The sequence below is a fragment of the Archocentrus centrarchus genome, chromosome 23 (genome assembly GCF_007364275.1).
Source record: "Archocentrus centrarchus isolate MPI-CPG fArcCen1 chromosome 23, fArcCen1, whole genome shotgun sequence".
Lineage (NCBI taxonomy): Eukaryota > Metazoa > Chordata > Actinopteri > Cichliformes > Cichlidae > Archocentrus > Archocentrus centrarchus.
The window spans coordinates 5,991,964-6,016,163 of record NC_044368.1 but is presented as its reverse complement, the minus strand read 5'-3'; the positions used below and the strand labels follow the sequence as shown (position 1 = coordinate 6,016,163).

General features: G+C 46.1%; 1 protein-coding gene across 1 annotated transcript in view; it reads right to left on the bottom strand.

Annotated features, from left to right (window-relative positions):
- Window positions 1-391: 391 nt before the first annotated feature.
- Window positions 392-24,200, bottom strand: part of nrip2 (nuclear receptor interacting protein 2) — a 65,752-nt gene continuing 41,943 nt past the window's right edge. Inside the window, exons 5-6 of the mRNA XM_030719740.1 lie at window positions 11,622-11,674; window positions 392-4,860 (exon numbers count right to left, since the gene is read on the bottom strand). Coding sequence (XP_030575600.1) covers window positions 4,744-4,860; window positions 11,622-11,674 — 170 coding nt within the window. The 3' untranslated portion in view covers window positions 392-4,743. The remainder of the gene's footprint in view (window positions 4,861-11,621; window positions 11,675-24,200) is intronic.

The following is a 24,200-nucleotide window of genomic DNA, read 5'->3' as shown; positions in this document are numbered from 1 at the left end:
GTGGGAATTGGCTTGCTTCTCTGTTATGGAAAAAGGGCAGCACAGCAAGATGGGAACCTTCAATGCTCAGGCCAATCAACTGTCAAAGGCCCCTGGTGCTGTGGGAACATCTGCTTCCTCTATTCTGACATGACATGCTTCTTTATATAGCAAGATGTACCAGTGAAGGGCACATACATGGGTGTCTAGCTAGAGCAGTACATGGGAATCAATGTGCAGGCTGGTCTGTCTGCCCTGTAGTGGAGTCCTCCCACAGCCAGTCTGCTGATTCATCCCATACAGACAGAGTTTGGAGATTTTAAATGACTGCCCTAATGCTCTGTTTTTCAAATTGGACCATCACTCCTCCATGCTACGTCTCTTTATCATGAAATTATGAATACAAACAGAGCTAGCCAGAATACATATTTTATTAGGCAGAGAAAATACTGTTCAGAAGAAGAAAAAACACCAAAAATAAACTTCTGTCATACATCGATTCCTCTCACACATCATAGGAAGGTCACTAGTACAACAAAGAGAAACAAATTTTTCCAATCTACGCATTCATGACCGCCAAGAATAGGCTAGATGGTTACTGTAGCAGAGTCAAAAGCAAGGCGCGGCTCAGGTGTTGTTAAAGCGGAGCATGATGGTGCAAATCTGAGGCAGTTCCTTACTCTCCACACTATGAAAACACAGACAAGAGAGGCAGGTGGCACTGTAGTGGGGAGGCAAATCAGCAAACGTGAGGCGTCAAGAGTGAATAACATCAGCCAAAAAGGTGGCAAATACACAAAGAAAATGAGTCGTCTAAATGAAGATAAGCTTCAAGAGGTGCCTTGGCACGGAGTGCAGCCTCAGCCGAGCAGTTAAAATCTCCTGAAAGAGTCAGAAAGGGAAGGCAGCAGGGGTCGGCTTTTGGCAGCTTGTTCTGACCGGAGCTCGGTGGACCGGTCGGGGATGATGGGACCTGTTCCACTTTTTCCCACGTGAAACAGGAGCTGCTGTTATAAGATGGCAGAAAACCCTGCTTGGACGTATAACACACACACGCACACACACACACACACACGCGCGCGCACACACACACACACCCAGCCCCTTCAGACTTTCAACGTGACATAATCAGACGAGCACATAAACATGCAGACTTATACAAAGGCAGAACTTTACAAAGTCATGCAGATGGAATGTTTTGATATTTCTGACTCTGATATATTTAACCGGTTGGCCTGAAGTCTATTTTTATTTGAGGGGATTTATAGGGAACTACCATAGTTCAGTTCAGGCCATTGTGACAGCCTGGAAAGTGTGCTCTCGGAAAACATAACCAAATCCGTCTCTTTATGAGGAAAAAAAGAATGAAGGGGCTTTACAAAGCTAAATATATCTACTTAAGAAACGTTTCATTAGATTGCTTAAAATTCTGGATGAGAACCAGTCTGTGGTTTTTAAGGAGGTAGCCTGATCCACACCTAATTACACAAAACTTCAAAGCTTCTTAACATTTTCTTTTAACACTCAGGAAACGGCTTGCAGAGCCTCAGTTTTTATATAAGGTGGGTTATTTCTTTGACATTTTGGGAAATGTGCTTAATCATACAGTATATTGATGACAGTGAGAAGACTGACGCTGCTCTATCTGGTAAATATAAGGCTACAGCCAGAAAATGTTGGTTAAAAAAAGCCAGCCCGGCTTGGTCCAAAGGTGAGAAAAACAGAAGCCTACCAGCACCAGCTAAAGCTCACTAATGAACATGTTAAGGCAATACGTTAAATCCACTGATTTCCAACCAGGCGTACGAGGTAAGATTGGAGGGGAGCTTTGTTCGCTAGATGCTCTTGTTGCAGACAAGAACATCTGAGAAACATAAATGAAATAGTTAAAGCTATCATCCAACATGGCTTAAAGAGCTCAGATAAAGAGTATATGGATAACCATTGGAATCTTTGATGAGCCAACAGCTGCCTAAAAGTTAGGCATAAAAAACAATATGTGGGTACAACTGTGGATTAACACTTAAAATCCAAAAATACATGATAGAGTGGAAATACTAGAGTATTTATGTATTTGTTACAGTTGAAGATAAACGTGATGCAAAATTCCAAAATTTTCATTTATTACTTTTTTTGTTGCTTAAAATTTCAAAACTTCTCGATTAACTTTCAAAAAACAGATTGCATTTCTCTCATTTCTATTAATTTTTAACTTGAACGTGTCAAACTGTGCCTGGTCCTTGAGTGACTGTGGTTCAGTAGCTATTCAAATAGCTAAATACTATATTATTATATTATTAAACTTCTGATAAAAACTGCATTAAGTTTACAAGAAACCATCAATCGATCACAAGCTGCACAGCATTATCACCATGCAAAATACTGTGCTGTTTATTTGCAGTTTATGCATCAGAAACTGCTTGATAAACTACATTTTTATACTTGTAGACAGTGAAATTAAGAAAACAAACATTTGAAATATTGTTTTGGTGCACAGCTGGGATCCTTGGTCTGCCAAACTGATAAAATCAATGGGTAGTAGTTGAAACAGGTACATATAACTTATGGCCAAGTTTAAGTTATATGTACCTGTTTCAGCTACTACCCATTGATAAACAGTTAAAATGCGCTGCCTACTACTGACCGATGTAAATCAGCTACATTAAATTTGCAGAATGTGGTCTTTACGTAAAAGCAAAGAATTAACTTAAAAAATAAAAGTTAACTTAATAAGCTGAAGGTTAGCCTGGAAATGGCACAGAGTGAAAGGAATAGCTAAAATGGTGGCAATAATGGCAAGAAATAGCAATGAATAGTTGAAAATAAAAGAATTGTTTGATGTTGCTAGCTAAAAGTTACAGATGCCATAAATGGTGGACACCTATGGAAATAGCTTTACAGATAAATGGTGGAAAGTAGATAAATTAGAGTATGATTAATGTATTGGAGGAAATATTTGCTAGAAGGAATTGCTCATTGGGCTTAAAGGTTGTGAAATATATAAATAGACAGAAGTATTGGGGCACACCGCTTAGTCTTTGAATTCAGGTGTTTTCAGTCCCATTGTCACAGGTGGATAAAATCAAGTGCCTAGCAATGCTGTCTGGCTTTGTAAGGATTTGTGAAAGAAAGGGTCGCTCTAAAGGGATCATGTGGTACTGTAATAGTTGTAACCAGTCAGTCTGTGAAATGTCTTCCTTCCTAGATATTCCACGATCAGCTGTAAGTGGTATTATTGCAAAGTGGAACTGTTCAGGAATCACAGCAGTGGCAGAAGATGTAAAATTACAGAGCATCGTAGTCTTGCTGACTCAGTAACTGCAGAGCTCCAAATTTCCTCTGGCATTAACTTCAGCACAAAACTGTGTGCCAGGAGCTTCATGGTATGGGTTCCCATGCACAATGCCAAGAATTGGATGGAGTGGTGTAAAGCACACCACACCTGGACCCTGGAGCAGTGGAAATGTGTTCTCTGGAGTGGCGAATCACATTTCTGATGGATGAGTCTGGGTTTGGTGAACACCAGGAAAATGTTACCTACCTGTGCCAGCTATAAAGCTTGGTGGAGGAGGGATACAGGGCTGTTTTTCTGACGCTGGCCTGGGCCCTTTAGCTCCAGTGAAATCTTAATGCATCAGCTCACCAAGCCATTTCTGTTTCCAAATTTGGGGAAGGCCTTTTCCAGTGCACAAAGCATGGCCAATAAAGGAATGGCAGGATGAGTTTGGTGTGGAAGAACTTGACTGGCCCACAGAGAGCCCTGGCCTCAACCCTTTGGGATTAACTAAAACAGAGGTTACAAGCCAGGCCCTCTCGCCCACCAACACTGTGTGACCTCACAAATGCTTCTCTGGATAAATGGGCAAGAACTGGCACAGACTGAAAGCTGTTACAGCTGCAAAGGGGGAACAGGGTCCATATTAATGCCTATGGATTTAGAATGGGATGTCATAAAAGCTCCTGTAGGTGTAATGTGTAGGCCAATACTTTTGTTCATATAGTGTTAGCTAGAAGAAATGAATGAATGAGTGAAATGTTTGATTTCATCTGGCTGGGTTGTGTGAATTCAATGGACAAAGGTTAGGCGTCAGTGGTTTAATCCATAAAAACATTAAAATTTGGAAACTGTTGCAGTATTAGAGGCTTTTATGTGCTTATTTAAGTTTTTATCAGCCTTTACATTACATGCAACTTTTATTTTGTACATTTAGTGTTTGTATGGGCTTCAGAAATTAGCCATAATATGTTAAATAGTGAGTTTTAACAGTGCTGATAGGCTGATAGGCTGATGTTGCTGCCATATGTCTTAAACTGAAATTTGGCTTGTCAATTAACATTTTTTTCATTCATTTGATGCTTCAAAGTAAGTTTGTTTCATTTTGTTTTACAGTCAAATCACAAAATATTCCACTAAAATTCACTTCAAGGATTATCATGGCTTTCCCTTTTAGTGCATTGCTGCTTTTGAGCAGCTCAACAGACAAATTGGTTTGAATATATAGTCTAATCATAAAGAATGATTAAACTTACAGAGATTGGATTTTGCTCTGACTACTAGACTAATTTCATGTGAGAGATAATCATGGTGAATATCTTAATTCTACCAACGCAAAGATGTAAACTCAAGCACAACAGAGGCGAAAGCTCGTCCGTGTTCTGGCAGTGAGAGACACTGTGACCCCACGCCCAGACACAAACAGCATCGTGCCGCATTGCCGCAACCAATTAGGCTTGGAGGAAGTGGTCGCTGCTGCCGAGTCGGGCTCACAGGTTCTCGTTGGTGTCATGTTGGCACTGACTGTCATTCGAGGGGTTCAGGAAGGGCAACTCCTCGCCGGAGCCCTGCAGCTTCAGGACCCGACTGCTCAGATCCAAGCAGCACTATGAGAGGAGTCACATGGGGAGACATAATTAGTACACTAAATATTTAATCACAGGTGGCTGATCTTAATTCACAACACTACCCTAAGGGGCAGAGATAGATGTGTCAGTAAATATACTTATATATATTCTATGAGAAAAAGGTGTGAAAAGCTGGATAGTTTCATTACTTTATACCTCTAGATATTTTAAAATGTAACAATTTGAGCAGGAAAATTCACTCTGTGTTCATTGTGGGTGGTAGGGCTTCTGCACTCATAGCCAGAGCTGTGAGGCCTGGAGACCAGCTGGGGACCCCCAGCAACCAGTGGTCCCTAGGGAAAAGACGGTTGTCAAGTCGTTGCTGGAGGATGTCACAGCTAGGTGAAACTGGTCACAGTGAGGTACATGGTGTTGAGTCTAAAACCTCCTTACGATTATGTTGGTCACAAATAGATCGCCACAGTCACCTGTAGTTTGCATGCAAGATGGTGACTTGTCTGCAAACACTCACCATCTGCTCCCTGAGCGGTAGTGAAACCAGAAAAAAAAAGAGCAGCAGACTGTTTGTCTTCAAGGCAAAAGTTGCACCTTTTGAAATGTGTTGATTGCACCACTGTCTTTGCAACAGCCAGCAACCACTTGCCAACCAGTTGCGGAATAAACAACTTTCTCTAGTGACCAATGGTTGTTCAGTCGCTAGGCCTTTGTGACTGACATTATGCAGAGCCAGTAGGCTGGGCTTTTGGCTCACTACGTACATGCACTGAATTACTTAAAACTTTGGCTATGTTTAACAAAAGCACCCACCATGGTAACAATATATAAATGCAGGTAGGCATAATAAGTCCCCTTTAATTGCCTATATAATCTGTTATGTATGGTCACAAGGCTTTTAGAGATACCAAGTTTTTATGTCATTTAACTCCATTAATCGGCTCTTTATTACTTGTGGAGCTCAAATTATATAAACAGCGATTCTATAAAAAACACGTTTCGGTTTGTATTAAGTAAATACACAAATTATACTTTTTACCACCCTCTCAAATTTAAGGAATTGCTGGGGTTTTTTTTGTGATATATAAGTGCAAAATTACATTAAAGAAAGCTACTTTCAGCTGCTCTCTCATTTACAAATGGTCGTTAGAGAAATCTGGCAGATTTTTTATGCCCGATCGTCTTCCTGGCACAACCCCAAAGGGATTCGTGTCTCCTCCCGGGAATTGCAAAATGATACAACTGACAATAAAACTATAGCCAAGTGATCAGGATGCACACCACATGGGACCGGATTCCCTGAGCACTTGTTTCCTGGTGAGCTGGACCATTTTTTCCACCTCATATGTCATCCCCCCTTTTCCCTGTTTTTCTCAGGGGTTTAAAAATTGCAGTTTTTTCAAAGCCGCTGGTTTGTCTCGGTTGCATACAAGGTGTCCTTTGGCGTAGTGGGATATGGCATAAGTCATTCCCAACTTGTAATTTTTTAGCACAAAGCAAAACATGAAGGTCCAAATGGGGTGTGAACCACAGTCTGGTGACAAACCTGCAATTCATGACACCCCACCAACCTCCTCATGTAGACTTTCTAGACGTCTGCTATCTGTCAGCCAATGTTGCTGGAGCCACCAACTCGTGTATAACGGGCAGAAACAGGAGCAGCTGACAAATTGGCATTATGTAACGCCCTGGGATGAGAATGCATTGGATATTATTGGGTTCAACAAAAGAAAATAACCTGGGAAGCCACATTTCTGGCACAGATTTAGAAGAAGAAGAGAAGAAGAAGAAGAAACAGCCTTTATTGTCCCACAGAGGGGAAATTTGGGTGTAACAGCAGCCGCAGTTATTATAAATATAAATAAAGATATAATAATTCACACTATTAAGAAAAGAATATATATAAAATCAACAAACAATATTAACCTTAATACTACTAATAATAATAACACTATATACAATGTGCATGATGTGCCGGACTATTTACAGTATATTATTATTATTATTATTATATATTATCCTACATTGTGTAGGCTATTGTGGTTTTTGTTGGGAGCAGTGATGGTTATAAAGTCTTACAGCTGCTGGGAGGAAGGATCTGCGGTAACGCTCCTTTGTGCATTTAGGATGCAGCAGTCTGTCACTGAAGGAGCTCTTCAGCTCAGCAACAGTTTCATGCATGGGATGGGAGACCTTGTCCATCAGTGATGTTATTTTGGTCAGAGTCCTTCTGTCTCCCACCACCTGCACTGAGTCGAGAGGACATCCTAGGACAGAGCTGGCTTTCCTGATGAGCTTGTCTATCCTCTTCCTCTCAGTTGTAGACAAGCTGCTGCTCCAACATACTGCTGCATAGAAGATGGCTGATGCCACCACAGAGTCATAGAAGGTCTTCAGGAGTGTCCCCTGCACTCCAAAAGACCTCAGCCTTCTCAGCAGGTAGAGTCTGCTCTGACCCTTCCTGTAGAGCGCATCAGTGTTATGAGTCCAGTCCAGTTTATTGTTTAGGTGAACACCCAGGTACTTATAAGAGTCCACTATCTCAATCTCAATGTCCACTCCCTGGATGTTCACCGGTGTCCGTGTGGTGGGTCTGCGCCTGCGGAAATCCACCACCAGCTCCTTGGTTTTAGCGGCGTTGATCAGGAGGTGGTTCCGCTGGCACCAGTCCACAAAGTCCTGAGTCCACTGTCTGTACTCTGAGTCATCCTCACCTGTGATGAGGCCAACTATGGCAGAGTCGTCAGAGAACTTCTGCAGATGGCAGCGTGGGGAGTTGATGGAGAAGTCTGCAGTGTAGAGGGTGAAGAGGAACGGTGCCAGCACAGTTCCCTGTGGGGCCCCCGTACTGCAGACCAGCCTGTCAGAGACACAGCCCTGTGTCCTCACGTACTGTGGGCGGTCAGTGAGGTAGTCCAGTATCCACTCGGAGATGTGGTGGTCCACTCCTGACAGTTCCAGCTTGTCTCTCAGAAGTCCTGGCTGGATGGTGTTAAAAGCACTGGAGAAATCAAAGAACATGATCCTCACAGTGCTTCCAGGCTTCTCCAGGTGGGTCAGAGCTCGGTGCAGGAGGTAGATGATGGCGTCATCCACCCCGATGCCAGGCCGGTAGGCGAACTGCAGCGGGTCCAACGAAGACGACACCATGAGGCGTAGATGGTTGAGGACCAGCCTCTCGAGGGTCTTCATTAGATGCGATGTCAGGGCTACCGGCCTGTAGCTGCTAAGATCCTTTGGATGTTTGGTCTTTGGTACCGGTACCACACAGGAGGTCTTCCACAGTTGTGGTACTTTCCCCAGCTTCAAGCTCAGGTTGAACATGTATCCCATGATGCCACACAGCTGATCTGCGCAGCACCTCCGGAGCCTGGAGCTGATGCCGTCTGGACCAGCAGCCTTTCGCACCTTGATCTTACGTAGCTCCTTCCTCACATGATGAGTTGAGAGGGACAAGATGGAGGTGGGGGATGGGGGTTGTGAGATGGAGTCCTCAGAAGTGAAGGGGGTGGGTGATGGCTGAGAGCTGAGAGGTGTGAGGTCCCAAGAAGAAGAAAGGTTGGCAGTCATTAAAGATGGTGGGGCTGACAGCAGGGGGGACTGGGCTGGGGGAGGGGTGGGTGGCTGGTCAAACCTGTTAAAGAACTGGTTCAGGTTGTTAGCCCACTCTAAGTCTCCCACAACCCTAGGGCTTGGTTTGTGGCCTGAAATTGAGTTCAAACTCCTCCAAACCCCACTGATGTTGCTCTGCTGTAGCTGGTCCTCCATCTTCTTCCTGTAGATGTTTTTTCCATCCCTGATTTTCCTTCTCAGATCCTTCTGCACGGCTCTCAGCTCCTCCTTATTTCCTGATCTAAAGGCTCTCTTCTTCTCCTTCAGGAGAGCCTTTATTTCAGAGTTGATCCAGGGTTTGTTGTTTGAAAAACACCGTACCCTCCTGGTGGGCACAGTGTTTTCCACGCAGAAATTGATGTAATCAGTGATGCAGTCCGTGATGCTGTCGATGTCCTCCCCATGAGGGGCACAAAGCTCTTCCCACACAGTGGAGCTAAAGCAGTCTCTCAGAGCTTCTTCAGTCTCCTCAGACCATTTCTTCACTGTGTGTGTCACAACTGGTTCTCTGTGTACCAAGGGTTTGTACACAGGCTGGAGATGAACCAGGTTGTGATCTGAGCCCCCCAGGGGAGGCAGAGGTGATGAGCTGTATGCCTCCTTGATGTTGGCATACAGTAGATCCAGTGTGTTGGTATTCCTGGTGTGGCAGGTGACATACTGGGTGAAGGTGGGGAGAGTGGAGGACAGGGAGACGTGGTTAAAGTCCCCTGAGATCAGAAAGAGGGCCTGTGGGTGCTGTGTTTGGAGTCTGCTGGTAGTAGCATGGAGGACATCGCAGGCTGCAGCAGCGTTAGCAGAGGGCGGCACATACACAGTTATCACAATAACATGTGAAAACTCCCGAGGAAGATAGTGCGGTCTCATACCAACAGCGAGCAGTTCAATGTCCTTACTGCAGAGCGTCTCTTTGATGGTTAGATGTCTGGAGTTGCACCATCTATCGTTTACAAACACAGCCAGACCCCCGCCCCTCTTCTTACCACTCTCCTTGGTTCTGTCGGCACGGATCAAATGAAAGCCGTCCATGTTTATGTGTGAGTCCGGGGTTAGCTCGGTTAGCCACGTCTCCGTCAGGCACATGAGGCTGCTCTCCCGGTAGCTCCTTTGATGTCGCGTTAGCGCCGCCAGCTCGTCCACTTTGTTGTGAAGAGATCTCACGTTTCCCATGATGATGGACGGGATGACGGGCCTGTACCTTCTCCCCTGGCAACGACGACCTATGCCCGCACGTCTCCCGCGTCTCTTCCTTCTCAGTTCGCGGGGAATATCGAGTCGTTCAGCAGGAGTAGGCACAGCGGAGCTCCCGATGGAGATCAGCTGGTCCCGAGAGTAAACAATAGGAGCGTGGCCACTCTCGCAGTCTCCAAACATAAACACCATAAAAAGGGTAAATAAAAACAAAGTTTTCCAGAAAAAAGTCTGCTCCATCATGAGGAAAAAGAGCAGAAGATACAGAAACACAAAAACACATCTAATACTAAACAAAATGAGAAAAAACACGGAATTAGTGCGGAGCTGCTGAAACTGGCTGCCTGCTCGCGCGGCGCCTTTTCACAGCTTTGAATTACGCTGGAAATTTTTCAGAGGCTAAGCATTTAGTCTGCACGGGGTCTTTTATTTTGAAAACTGATGGTTTCTTTATATTGTTCCTGTGTCTGTTTTTTGCAGCTTGATGCGCCTTCAGTCAAAAATAGACCCGTAGGACATCTTTGAAACATGTCCCCATGTCATCGGCATAATTAGCTCCAGTCAGGAAGGGTGGAGTGGGTGTAGACGAGTGTCAGAGTTGATTTGTGACAGAAGGACAGTAGCTAGAGTGAAAGGGAAGGTTTCAAAAAAATGGTAGTGAGTCCAGTACCGAACTTTATATGGTGTGTTGTTGTTATAAAAATTATATCATGAATTCATTCATTTTGTTGTGTTTTCAGCATTAAGTAATCTGCTTCATTACCTTGATTGTTGCCTCCTTTTCACTGAAATCAATTAGAAGTTACTTGTTAAACAGTTGCTTATTTGGCCTCCACATCTGCCTAACACACAGCAACCCTTACCCAGGCTTTTTTCTGCATACAAAAAATGTTGGTGGACTCTGAAAGCAATTTTGGTCTTCCCCCAAAGGAAAATCACCAGGACTGTCATTAAAATATAATTAAACATTTATATTTACTCAAGCATAAAGTACTTTTTGGCAATAAATTGTCCATAAATAACAGGAAAATGCATAAACTTGTGACTTGTAGGGTAACACGGATTCATTTTAAATTGGTTTCTGGTCATTTTACCCGCCTCCCATCTCAGCTATGCTGGAAAAGACACTTTCAAAGCAGTAAAAATCATCCAGAATGAGTTAAAGGCCGATAAACCACAGCCTGAAATGTGTTTTAAAGGTCTAAAAAACAAATAAACAGAGAAACTGTTTTTAGCTTCAGGCTTAGCTCAAGTCATAAAAGTTGAAAAATGAATGATAATGAATTGAAATTTAAAACACTTTCTCTATGAAAACAAAAAGACTTGGCACATTGATTTATGAAAGCAGGAATATGTTATTCTTCGGTCCTTCTGTTAAGCAGCGCTTCTATTAAGCTTCTGCTGGCCATTAATCACGATTACTAACACTGCTTATGAATATTTGCAGGGAAAGCTAAACACAGGAATGAGCCCGGAGCTAAAACCTCACACTGTCCTTAAGGGCTGATTTACAAAATTGGAGCTCATGTTCCTTTCACACCCTGAAGTCCCATTTTAATTAGATCTTTCAGAAGATAACTAGTTGCAGATTACGTAATACTGAAATAAACGGAGGACTACTTTCAAACTGCCAGCTGGTCTTGTGATTGGATTTAGATGCAGTATTTCAAATGTGAATATTAAAGGTTTCACATCACAGTATGTCCTGAATCTCCTCATATGGGATTTATCTGCACAGCGGGCGCTCAACAAAATGCTGCACTATTAAAACAACACGGCCCTGCCTTTCCCTTATGTGATAAGAACCTTCATATTTCCCCCTGACATGTTTAGTTTTATGAGTATTTCTTCTTCCCTTTTGCTTGTTTAAAGCCTTGTGACCATTTCAGCTTAGCTGACTCTGTAAAAGGACACACACACACACACACACATCAAAACACACGATAAGGCTCACAAAATAGCAAAGGAAGTGAGGACCTTACTTTAAGTTCCAGAAGAGTCTGCAGACCCAGGCACAGCTCGAACGCCTCATCCTCTGAAAGGGAGAAAGGAGAGGAAAGATAAGGGCAGAGGGAAGAGGAATACATAAATTGCATTTCAGTGCATTTTGTAAGCTGCTCCCATTTATTAACACCTCATCTGAAAATGCATTCATTAGCCTGAATCCAGGTTAAGTCATCACGCTACATATTCATCCATGTGTTAATGAGCGCTGCTAAGCATATGTGCTTGTGTGGGTGGTAGCAAAGTGAGAATTTAATGCCCACGAAGAACTCTGGATTCAGGTATGAGGGATTAGAGTCAGTGGAGGAAGTCCACACAGAAAGTACAACAATAACAAAAACAGCAGGCAGTCTTATTCTTTTGTCTTGGTGAAGACCAAATGTCTTCACAGCAAGGGAAAGATAAGTAAAGTAAGGACAATCATGTGATTTGGGGCCTTTGGATTTACTTCATAGGGAACATTTTATGAATGTCATATAGCTTCCTGAAGGGGCTTAGATAAGAAGAATGATGTCTTTCTGCTCAGAGATATCCTGGAAATGACTGTAGCTGCACACTGGAAGCAGGAGATTTAGTTTTAGAATTAGCTCTGTCCAAAGGTAACAAAATCCACCTAACACCACCTCTGAACCTCACTGATTTATTTAATACAAAAACATAACAGTAACGACAGGCTGTCAGCCTGTTTTTATGCTAATCTGACCATCTTGCAGCTGTAGCTTCATACTTATTTAAGGCCCCAGTCACAAAGCCTTACAAACCAGACCAATCATCTGGCAACCACCAGTATTCACTAACTGGTTGCTGAGTGGTTGCTGGAGGTTGTTGGCAATTGCTGGGAAAAAAATTGTTAAAGCTCCAATTAGACAAGCCTAGAGACCAGTCAGTGACCCCCTGGTAACTACAGGTTGCTCGAGAAATTGTGTAATCCACAACCGGTTGACAAGTGGTTGCTGGCAGTCGCTAGTGTGAAATTGGTCACAAAGAAGTACACAGAACTACCTTAAAACCTCCTTGCAATTGCTTTGGTCGCTATCAGGTTGCAGCCACCCATAGTTTGCAGGAAAGATGCCAACTTCTCTGCGAACACTCACAAACTGCTTGTCGAGCAGTTGTGAAACTGAATGGTGTGATGCAAACCTGAAACAGAGACTGTTCGCCTTCAAAGTAAAAGCTGCGCTTTGTGAATCATGCTAGGTCTCAGTGGTAAGACAGAACTTTTCCTTTTCCCTTTTACTCTGAAAGTTTCTGTACAGCTCAGAGAGGAAATGGCGAGTGTTTGCACACAGGTTAGGATTCCTCTGAGTTTCATGTCTGTATGTTAAATACAAAGCTACAGTGAGGAAACAGCTGGAGCTGTTTTGACAAGCTAATAAATTTCCAAAAATGCTGCAGTAAATAACATGTGCTGGACAGTGAGACAGAAGGGCACAGATGGTGTCGATAAAGTTTTTTTCTCTCAGGTGTTTGGACCTGTACCTGCACCCAAGACTGTTTATCACAAAATCAGTCAAACAAGAGTTATTATTCTCAGTGTACATGTGGCCCATCTAAATGATGTAACCACAATAGTGTTTAAAGGTTGCAATTTTAAATGCCACTTTATAAGTGTTACCTTATAGCCTACATGAGTATTGAGCTTATAATCGTTTACTTTGTATAAGTAGTCCTGTTTAAATGATATTGTGGAGGAGCGGAACCTATGCGCACCTCTCAGTCCCGGCTGCATAAGCTGGTGCAACTTCCTGCTCACGCTTATACGCGGTCTGGAGAAAGACATGAGTGTTGGTGTGCTTCTTACTTCCACTCTACAATTGCTTTACAGGTCGGTATCCAGTTGAACAACTGTGAGTTAAAGCCTTAAGCTGTTCATCATGCTCGGATTGCTTAGTCACTGCGTAGGATGATCGCCGTGACTTGCGATGACTGTTTTATTGAGGATCGCTGAGCCGCGATCGGTAACGGCGGTAGAGCTGAGCCGCGCCGCTCGCTTTGCTAGTCTCGCATTAATGATCGTCTTTCTCGCGATAATGAGCATTTTCCTCTCGACATTGAATTCACGCTTAAAATGTGGTTAAAGGGGTCGACATTATCATATTGATCACCTCATTCATATGTACATGTCTCCCAATCTCCTTTGTATAACTCCTGATGTGGCTTGATGAGTTTTATAAGCATAGAATGATGCATAGTTCCAGATTATTAGTGTTGTTGTGTTAATGCCAGACTGTCAGTGTTAACTTTATGTATTAGGGAAGTATGTTACAACCAAGAGAGTTTATAGTTAAGTAAAATTTCAAAGAGCTAAGTCCAATTATAAATGAGCTTAACATGCTTAGGCGAAAGCACAGGTGATGCACTGAGTTTTGCACTATTGAAATAGGAACCTATAGTACATTGAAACTACAGTATATATACATTGTTTACCAGCATTCCTAAGAGTCACCTGGAGGTGGAAAAGTTGTAATTGCATCTAGTTCTGTGTAATAAGAAATGAATGAGAGCAGGATGCCACTCCATTTTGATTTTTATCTATCTAGATGGTTTGTACTGGACATTTAAAGCATTGAAATGTATTGTAAATGAGTTGAAACAAAATTATTAATATACGCGGTCTGGAGAAAGACATGAGTGTTGGTGTGCTTCTTACTTCCACTCTACAATTGCTTTACAGACACTCTTTTTGTTACCGGAGTCCCTGTGTCAGCTGGGACCTGCAACAAACTGTGGGGGCTCGTCCGGGATCCCTCCCTTTGAGTCTTAGGGGGGATCCAGTGATAACAGAACCACAAGATAACCACGACCTAGGTGTTGCTACGGCCACGCAAGCCAGTGAGTGTCCACGGAGGAAGATCAAGGTGAGAAGGATCTTTGCCTCATCAGGGAGCTGCACGGCTGCAACGGAAAGACAACACACTCTATTTGCCACAGAGCTAAACCAGAGAAAACACATATGTCAACTGCACGGAAGGAACTGACATGGAGCATTAGGAGGCGCTTGTTCCTGCTCTCAGACACTAAACTTTTTGAGCTAGCAAGGAACATAGCTGCAGACATTCAAGACACAGCACCTTTCAACCAGGATGATATTGAGGGCTGCATGAACTATCTCACCTCCTACATCCAGTCAGAGACTCTCCTAGGACTTGAGGACGAAGGCATGAGCCATCTGCTGTCATTAAATGACTTAATCAGCCAAGCCATTCAAGTCAGAACAGTAGATAATCCCTCTGGAGCTGCACCGCCAAACATGCCTAGCCCTCATCCATCAGATTTGCCACCAGAAACACCAGCCTCCCCTGAAAATCAAACAGACCTCCGTACAAACGCAAGTACAGAGACACAGTCGATAGAGGACCTGAGGAAAGTGTATGAGGATCTGGGGGAGAGATTGAAGCAGTACGAAGCAGCGGTTCCCCGACCAGCTGTAATGACCGGTGATCAAAACCACTCTGACTCCCTCAGTCACTCACACCTCAGCCCAGAGAGACCAGTCATCATAAGAGACCTTTCCTACCTCCCACGTAGAGAATTCAAAGTATTTGGAGGACAAATAGGAGACAATAGTTCGGAAATCAGCTATAACAGTCTCACAAAGCAAATCAATGAGGGACTAAAAGAAGGGGTTACCGAAACAGAAATTGTGAGGGGAGTACTTAGAATCGTCAAACCTGGCACCTTCAGGGACATGCTCATGCTCAAAGATGAACTGTCCCTCCCTGAACTCCAAGGCTTCCTCAGGTCCCACCTGGGAGAAAAGGCAACAACTGAGATGTTTCAGGAGTTAATGTGTGCTAGGCAAAGTGAACAAGAATCACCCCAGCAGTTTTTGTATCGGATGATTGGGCTCAAACAAAAGCTAACCTTCCAGTCAAGGCAGGGCAACGTAGACATTTCCTATGACCCGAAAACCATTCAGGAAGTGTTCCTGCACACAATCTACCAAGGCCTGGGGGTTAAGTATGCTGACATGAGACAGAGACTGAGACCCCTCACCCTGAATAGAAATGTCACAGATGAAGAGATCCTTAGCGAAGTCACTAAAATAATAAGTGATGAGAATGAACGCCAGCGGAGATTAGGCCAAACACCCCGTCAAAAGGCAATACATGCCCAAAGTGTAGCAGCTGAAACTGAGGAAAAGGAAACCAAGGATTACCAAACCTCTCAGACAATCAAACAACTCACTGCCCAAGTAGAGACTCTGACCAACATGGTAGCCAGCCTAATGGAACTGAAAGCTGTGAACCCCCACCACTTTTCCCCATCAGCGCCCGTCCAAGGCGCTCCTCATACCCATCCATATTCTCCTCCACCACAACCCAGTAACCACCATCAGCGTTCAACCAATCGGCCTACAGCTTCCACTAAGAGGGGAGCCCTTTGTCCAAAGTGCACTGAACAGAAGTTGCAGGACTGTAGTCACTGCTTTGTGTGTGGAGAACTAGGCCATAGAGCAGTTGGATGCTTAAAGCGCACCAAGTTTCAGGGAAACTGGAATCGGTCTCTGTTGAGGGACAGTCAGAGACCGGTACCAGACCCCAGTCCCAGCCAGTAATGTCTGCCAAGCAACCCCGTAAATGGACTGGAGAGCAAACCAAACGCAAGAGGAACAAATCCTATGCACCCCCCTATCGAACTACTGCGGGCTGTAAAGTTCCCTTGGTCGGGAAGAAGAGTCTCCTGAAATGTTTGATTAATGGTTATCCAGTTTCGGCGTTATTTGACTCGGGTTCCCAAGTGAGCATAGTAGACAGACAGTGGGCGAAGACACACATTCCCAGCTATCCAGTTAGACCACTACAAGAGCTTCTAGATGATGGACTAGAAGTGTATGCAGTCAATGGCCAAGCCGTTCCTTATGAGGGGTGGGTTGAACTCACAGTCACTCTTTCTGGTCACGAGGATCCAAATCTAACCGTGCAGGCCCCCTTCCTAGTAAGTAGTCTGACCCTCCCCCAGCCACTAGTAGGAGCTAATGTTTTAGGGGCAATCATCCAACAACAGGAATCAGATGAAGATGCTAATACCATTTTACTGAGTCTCCTACGCCGAGCTTTTGGGTTGGATGAAGAACAAGTTGTGGCCATGGTTAGTTTTATTCAAGTGCCACAAAATGGTGACTGTGACCCAGTCACAGTAAGAGTTGGTAAGGACAATGTAACCATTCCAGCAGGTAAAGCAGTGCAGGTTTGGTGTAGGGTGCCCCAGAACTTTGACACCGCTGACCCCCTTGTGCTTTATGAACCTGCAGAAGAGAATGTCGCTTTAAGACATTTGAGTGTTGGAGAAGGACTCCTAGAGATTAATAACAACCAAAAACCCCTTGTTAAGATCCCCATCTCCAACCACTCAAAGCATGAAGTAATTTTACCAAAAAGAACCACACTAGGCACGATCCAGCATGTCGCTAAAGTAATAGAACAAGACCCTGTAGAGTTGCCCCAAACCATGCCAGCCACAGTAACATCCGTGGAGGCGGCCCAATCTACCTCTCCTAAGGTCTCCCCTGCTGAGTCCTGGTTACCACCAGTCAGTCTTAGTCACCTGAGTCCAGACCAACAACAGGCAGTGGAGAAGGTGCTGAGGGAAGAGTGTGAGGCGTTTTCCCGTGACAGCAGCGACATAGGCCGTATCCCGTCATTGCAAATGGACATCCGACTCAAAGACGACACGCCAGTCCAAAGGGCCTATGCTTCCATCCCGAAGCCCCTTTACCGCGAAGTCAAGGAGTATATCCAAGAACTGCTAATCAAAGGATGGATTGTAAAGTCACAGTCACCTTACGCAGCCCCTGTGATCTGTGTGAGAAAGAAGGATGGAACTCTACGGTTGTGTATTGACTATCGCCTTCTTAACAACAAAACAGTGCCAGATCGTCATCCGCTCCCTCGAATCCAGGATCTCACGGACTCACTTGGGGGCTACAGCTGGTTCTCAATCCTGGATCAGGGTAAAGCCTACCATCAGGGTTTCATAGCAGAAGGGTCCAGGTACCTGACCGCCTTCACCACACCATGGGGCCTTTACGAATGGGTACGAATACCCTTCGGGCTGTCAAATGCACCAGCAGCTTTCCAACGGAGCATGGAGGAGATGCTCGACACACTCAGGGATGAATGCTGCATCCCCTACCTGGACGATGTGTTATGCTTCTCCAAGTCATTTGATGAACATGTCCAAGTGCTGCGCAAAGTGTTGCAGGCTTTACAGCGTCATGGAGTAAAACTAAAGCCTGAGAAGTGCGAGTTGTTCCGCAGTGAGGTCCGATATGTTGGGCGCTTGGTGTCTGCAGATGGCGTAAAGGTGGATCCCAAAGACATTGAGGCAGTGCAGGCGCTCAAACACAAAAGACCACAAACAGTTGGGGGTGTGCGACAGCTTTTGGGGTTCCTGAGCTACTATCGGGCATATGTACAGGACTTTTCACGCATTGCCAAGCCCCTGTACGACCTACTCCAAATCCAATCTGACATAGCTCAGACTAAACCGACCAGAGGCAGAGTGAAGTACCCTCAACAATCATCTCGAGCTCCAGTACAATGGAACGAAGAACACCAAAAGATACTTGAGCAGCTGATCGACATGCTGACCCAACCACCAGTGTTAGCATACCCGGACTTCACCCGTCCCTTCATACTCCACACGGATGCATCTCAAAAAGGCCTGGGAGCAGCCCTTTATCAAAAGCAGGATGACAAGATGAGAGTAATTGGGTACGGGTCCCGCACATTGACACCCGCCGAACAAAACTACCACTTGCACAGCGGCAAACTCGAGTTTTTAGCCCTCAAGTGGGCAGTTTGTGACAAGTTTAAGGACTATCTTTTCTATGCCCCTCATTTCACCATTTTCACGGACAATAATCCCCTAACGTATGTCCTAAGCACAGCAAAACTAAATGCAGTGGGACACCGTTGGGTGGGGCAGTTAGCAGATTACCACTTCGACATAAAGTATCGATCAGGGAAAGCCAACACTGATGCGGATGTGCTTTCTCGCTGCCCCCTTGACATCAATACCTTCATGGAGCAGTGTTCTGAGGAGCTTCCAGAGGAAGCGGTTGGAGCAGTATGGGAAGGGAGCAGGAGAGCTAAGCAGGGGGATGTGCCTTGGGTAGCAGCCCTCAACCTAGCCTCATCTAACCAGCCTCTCAGAGGGTCCCTTCACACAATCAGCCATGATGAATTGGTCCAGGGACAGCGCCAAGATCCTGTCATTGGAAAAGTCCTGAAGATGAAGGAAGACAATATTACACCAAATGAGGACAACAAAGGTAAACTTGATACAAACACTAAGAGACTTTTGAGAGAGTGGAGCAGATTGCACATAGATAATGGCCTCCTGTACAGGAAGACAACAACACGCAAACAACTTGTCCTACCAGCTACTTATCGGCAGACAGCTCTGACTCACCTTCATAATAACATGGGCCATGTTGGAGTGGAAAAAGTCCTCGGTCTAGCCAGAGAGCGGTTTTATTGGCCTTTTATGAAGAAAGAGGTAGAAGAGTACGTCACCAGAAAGTGTCCATGCATTAAACAGAAAAAGCCAGCAACACATGAGAGGGCCCCAATGGGTAGCATAACATCCAATTCACCCCTGGAGCTTGTGTGCATAGATTTCCTACACTTAGAAGCTTCCAAAGGTGGGTTTGAGTACATTTTAGTGGTGGTTGACCACTTCACCCGGTTCGCACAAGCCTACCCCACCAAGAACAAAGCAGCTAAAACAGCAGCAGATCGGCTCTTCAACGACTTCATTCCCAAATTTGGATATCCCGCCAAACTCCACCACGATCAAGGCAGGGAATTCGAAAATGAACTTTTCAAAGCTCTCAGACAGCTGGCAGGTGTAGGTCACTCCCGGACGTCTCCCTACCACCCACAATGCAACCCTACAGAAAGACTAAACCGGACATTGTTACAGATGCTCCGCACACTAGGGGAGAAAGAAAAGCATAACTGGAAAGACCACCTCCCCCATATCATCCACGCCTATAATTGCACAAGGCACGAGGCCACAGGCTTTTCCCCATATTACCTGTTGTATGGCAGACACCCCCGCCTCCCAGTGGATCTCCTTTTTGGCCTTATGGCAGAAGATGGAGATGAGACGGCACAGGGATATGCCAAGAAGTGGGCAGGAAAAATGACAGAAGCCTACAGAATAGCATGCGCAAACAGTCAACAGTCAAGTTTCAGGGGAAAAACAAACTATGACAAGAAATGTAAAGGAGTAACCTTGCAGCCTGGAGACAGAGTACTGGTACGTAATCTCAGTGAAAGAGGAGGACCTGGCAAACTAAGGCCCTATTGGGAGCAGATGGTCTACATTGTGAGAGAGCAAGTTGGAGAGAACCCGGTCTACAAAGTAAGCCCAGAAACCGGAAATCGTCCCATTCGTACTCTGCATAGAAACCTGCTATTACAAGTGAATGACCTACCAGTAGAGATAGCCCAAGACCCTCACGAAGCCTCACGAAAACAAAAGAGAAACAGGAACCCGGCAGAAAGATCAAAAACTCCCACACAGATATTAAGTCCCGAGGCAAGTGACTCTGAAGATGATGCGCCTCTCTATTGGTTTCGCGTGCCCAGACATGCACAAATCGGGAGTCAGCATCCGGAACAACAAGGTTGGAGTGAATCACAAAACAGGCCCACCCCAAGTCAGACACGTCGATCGGAGGGACCTTGTCGTCAACCAGAACAAATAAGAGATATTGCTATAGAAGCGGAGAACTCTGACAGTGAACAGGATGACAGTTTGGAGGAAAGCCGACCCCTTCATCAAGAGGAGGATATCGCAGATCCTGCTTCGCGACTAGTACTCGATCCCGAGCCAGCATCTAGTCCTGAACTACAGCGTGAGGTCCAACCGGGGTTCTTTTTCTAACTTCGTTCGGTGTTTCACTATGGGAATCGCCTTGGCGTGACCAACTACGGAAGCTCCAATGACACCACGTCTGTCTGCGACAGACCTGCCAAGCCGTGCTCAGGGCCCCGCCCCTCCTACTATCACGGCTGACCAGCTCCTCCCTACTCATTCTCGCTTTCTTCCCGTGAGAAACTACATCGGGCTCCCTCAGCGCGCCCAGGCTGGCTTGGTTAGCTGTTTAACAGTTCTCAGGCGTCCCGTAGAGGAGTACGTCGCCGAACGCAGTTCTCCAGTTTTCAGTCTGGATTGTGCTGAGTAAGTCCTTCGAAAGAAGTGTACTGGTAGTTATACACCCTGGACAGCGACCGCGTCGTGGCGAGCTGTCTTCAGCGGTCACCTGGTTTTAATTAGCAGGGTAGCCGTTGTGTGTGTGTGTGTAACTTGGGCTAACGCGTCACGGCGAGCTTTTCGGTGTCCGGCTAGCATTAGCTTGTTAGCGGGTCAGTACCGTGTTAGGTCTGGCTAGCATTAATTTGCTAACCGACCCTAAACAGTGTTAGGTTTCAGTTAGCATTAATTTGTTAGCTGGATCAACTGGTAGAGCTCAGCTAACGTGTCACGACGAGCTGACTCTCACGGCGACTAGCTCGGACTTAACCCCGTTGCTAGCGCTAGCTACAAACAGGCTAACGTGTCACGACGAGCCTTGTATAGCTCAGTCTCACCATCTTTCCGACCACGATGGCTACGGCTCCTACCCCCGCCAAAGGGTCAGAACCGAAGGCCAAAGAGGCTGCATCCCGCCCATGCCCCGCATCATGCGGTGCTTCCATTTCGGGCAGGGACTCTCATCCGATGTGCATAGCTTGCATGGGTGCTAAGCATGCTCAAACTTCTCTGGCGGACCCGCAAGGTTGCTCTCATTGCGCCTTGATGCCAGAGAAAATCCTGGAAAGGAGGTTGAGAGTAGCAGTGGCTAACAGCCAGGACCCCTGTCTGTCAGCCAACAATGCTACGATTGATATCCATCAGCCGACAGCCACAACGAGCTGGGCGGACATAATGGAGGAAGTGTCCCCGGTTATGCCCCAGTTGTTCGAGGGGCTCCTCGACCCAACTGAGGGTGAGCCGGCGGATGAGGATGCGGATGGCGATGCCAACTCCGACCTCCTCGGCCTAGAAGACATGGAGGAAGAGGAGGATGACTCCACCTTCCCTGCCCAGCAGTCCAGGCCCCCAAGTGGGGCTGAAGCTGTACCCCCAGTGGACAGCAACTTGTATGATGTTTGCAAACGGGCTGCTGCCAAGCTGGGCATCACATGGCCAGCAGCCCAGGCGGCTGAAGGGGCAGAACGTGACCTGTATGATGGCAAGAGGCTCCCTCCAGCCTCACCACCTGCAAAGCAGCTTCTGCCAGCAGTGCCTGCTTGCATGAAAGAAATGAGTCGCTATTGGTCTAGCCCTTTTAAGAGCAAGCTTCCTACCCAGGGCTGCTCTAAGCTGGAGATGCAAGGAATGGGTGAGCTGGGGCTGACCGGACCCCCAGCAGTTGAGCCTTCAGTGGCTTATCACCTTCACCCTAACCGCAGGTCAGTTTCAGCTTCTTCTAATATTTCTCTGCCCAGTAAGATGGATCGCCTCACCGCATCCATCTATCAAAGGATGTACAAATATTCAGCACAGTCGGTGTGTTCCCTTAATGCGGTTACACTGCTGTCAGCTTATCAGGCAGAGATTTTAGAGGACATGGGCCGTCAACTGGACTCGGGGTCTCCAAACCCGGCCCTCTGGGATGAGATCTGTGTGGTCAACGATCTCATCCTACGCTCCTCCAGGGGAGCAGTCCAGGGTTGTGGGCGTGTAATGGGTCTTGCAGTCTCAGGTGAGAGAGCTTTATGGCTAAACCTGTCAGGATTGGGAGACACTCAGAAGGCTGAAATCATGGATGCAGCCTATGACCCAGCCAAGGGTCTCTTTGGCCCAGCTTTGGAGAAAATGAGAGAGACAAGCACTCTCAGAAAGCAGGAGGGAGAAGCTTTCAATCTCTGCTTACCCAGAAAAGTGAACCCACAATCTCACCAGGTGCCTAGAGTAGGCTTCGCAGCAGCAGCTGCAGCCGTGAGGGGTAGGCAGAGTGGGGCTAAAGTTCAGAGGCAAGCGGCAAGACTGCAGCCTTCCCACCAGGTCAAGGCAGAAAACCCAAGGCCTTGGGGCAAACACTCCTTTGCAGCAGCTGCTGCAAAGAACCGAACGTCACACCCCGGGGAAGGGAAGAAGAAGCGTTCAGCCTAGCAAGCCTGCAACGTTGTGCATCACCTCTCTCTCCTCCCTCAAAGAGGAGGAAGGTGCTGGAAGAGGCAACCACACCTCCCAGGGTTCATGGTTCAGAGGCTCCTGGGGTTCCCAGTTCATCAGGAGCCCTCTCTCGGTTCCCACACCTAGTTCAGAGAGAGGAGATGTGGGGTCAAAGGTCGCAGTGTCACCATGCACTTCCCCGGTTTCATTATTCACTTCAAAGCAATCTATCAGTGTCACCAAGCACTGCCCAAAGTTTTCAGACACTTCATTGTGTTTCGGGGGTTCAAAAAGAAATAAAGTGTGCATTCCTGCAACCAGGCAGTTTGCCAAGGGCAGAATGTCCCCCCAGTTTAAAGAAAATGAAAAAAATGAAAGAAAGTCACTGTCATGTCACTACGTTCCCTGCGGAGGGAGCTGGCGCTCTTCGCGAGGGGGACACCTCCATGCGGGAGGCAGAGGTGACGTCACACGTGTTCATGGGCCCGCTCTCTGCGCGGCTGGAGCAATGGCGCGCATGCGCAGTCCATCCCTGGGTTATGGCCACCATTTCCCAAGGATACAGGCTTCAGTTCGCAATGAAACCACCGAAATTCAACGGAAAGTTGATTTCAGTGGCCAAGGGAGAGTCAGCAAGCGTATTGGAGGACGAAATTGCTTCCCTGTTACGCAAACAGGCGATCAGAGCGGTCCCGAGCGAGGAGGCTCAGCAGGGCTTTTACTCCCGCTATTTCCTCATTCCAAAAAAAGAGGGTTCCTCTCTCCGGCCCATTTTAGATCTACGTGTATTGAACAAACACTTGAGAAAGTACACGTTCAGAATGCTCACACACAAAGCGCTCTGTCGGGCCGTTCACCCAGACGATTGGTTTGTGACAATCGACCTCTCAGACGCATATTTTCACATCGCCATTTATCCTCCACACAGGAAATATCTCAGGTTCGCCTATCAGAACGCAGCATACGAGTTTCAGACTATCCCATTCGGGCTATCATTAGCCCCAAGGGTGTTCAGCAAATGTGTGGAGGCAGCGCTGTCTCCGTTAAGGAACAGCGGCATCAGAATATTCTCTTACATAGACGATTATCTGATATGCTCCCGATCGCGGGAGCAGGCGATCAGAGATTCCAGGGTGGTGGCAAACCACCTTACGGAGCTCGGCTTCAAAATCAACCTGGAAAAGAGCCGCTTGAAACCCGCACAGTATACGGAATATCTGGGGCTCATTTTAGATTCCAGATCTTATCGTGTCACGCTTTCAGAGCGCAGGATCGCATCCTTCACTCAGTGCCTCTCCCTCTTTCAAGTGGGGAAAGTCGTGCGTTTCCGGCTCTGTCTCCGCCTCCTCGGCCTTATGGCCTCGGTAATAAATGTGGTGCAT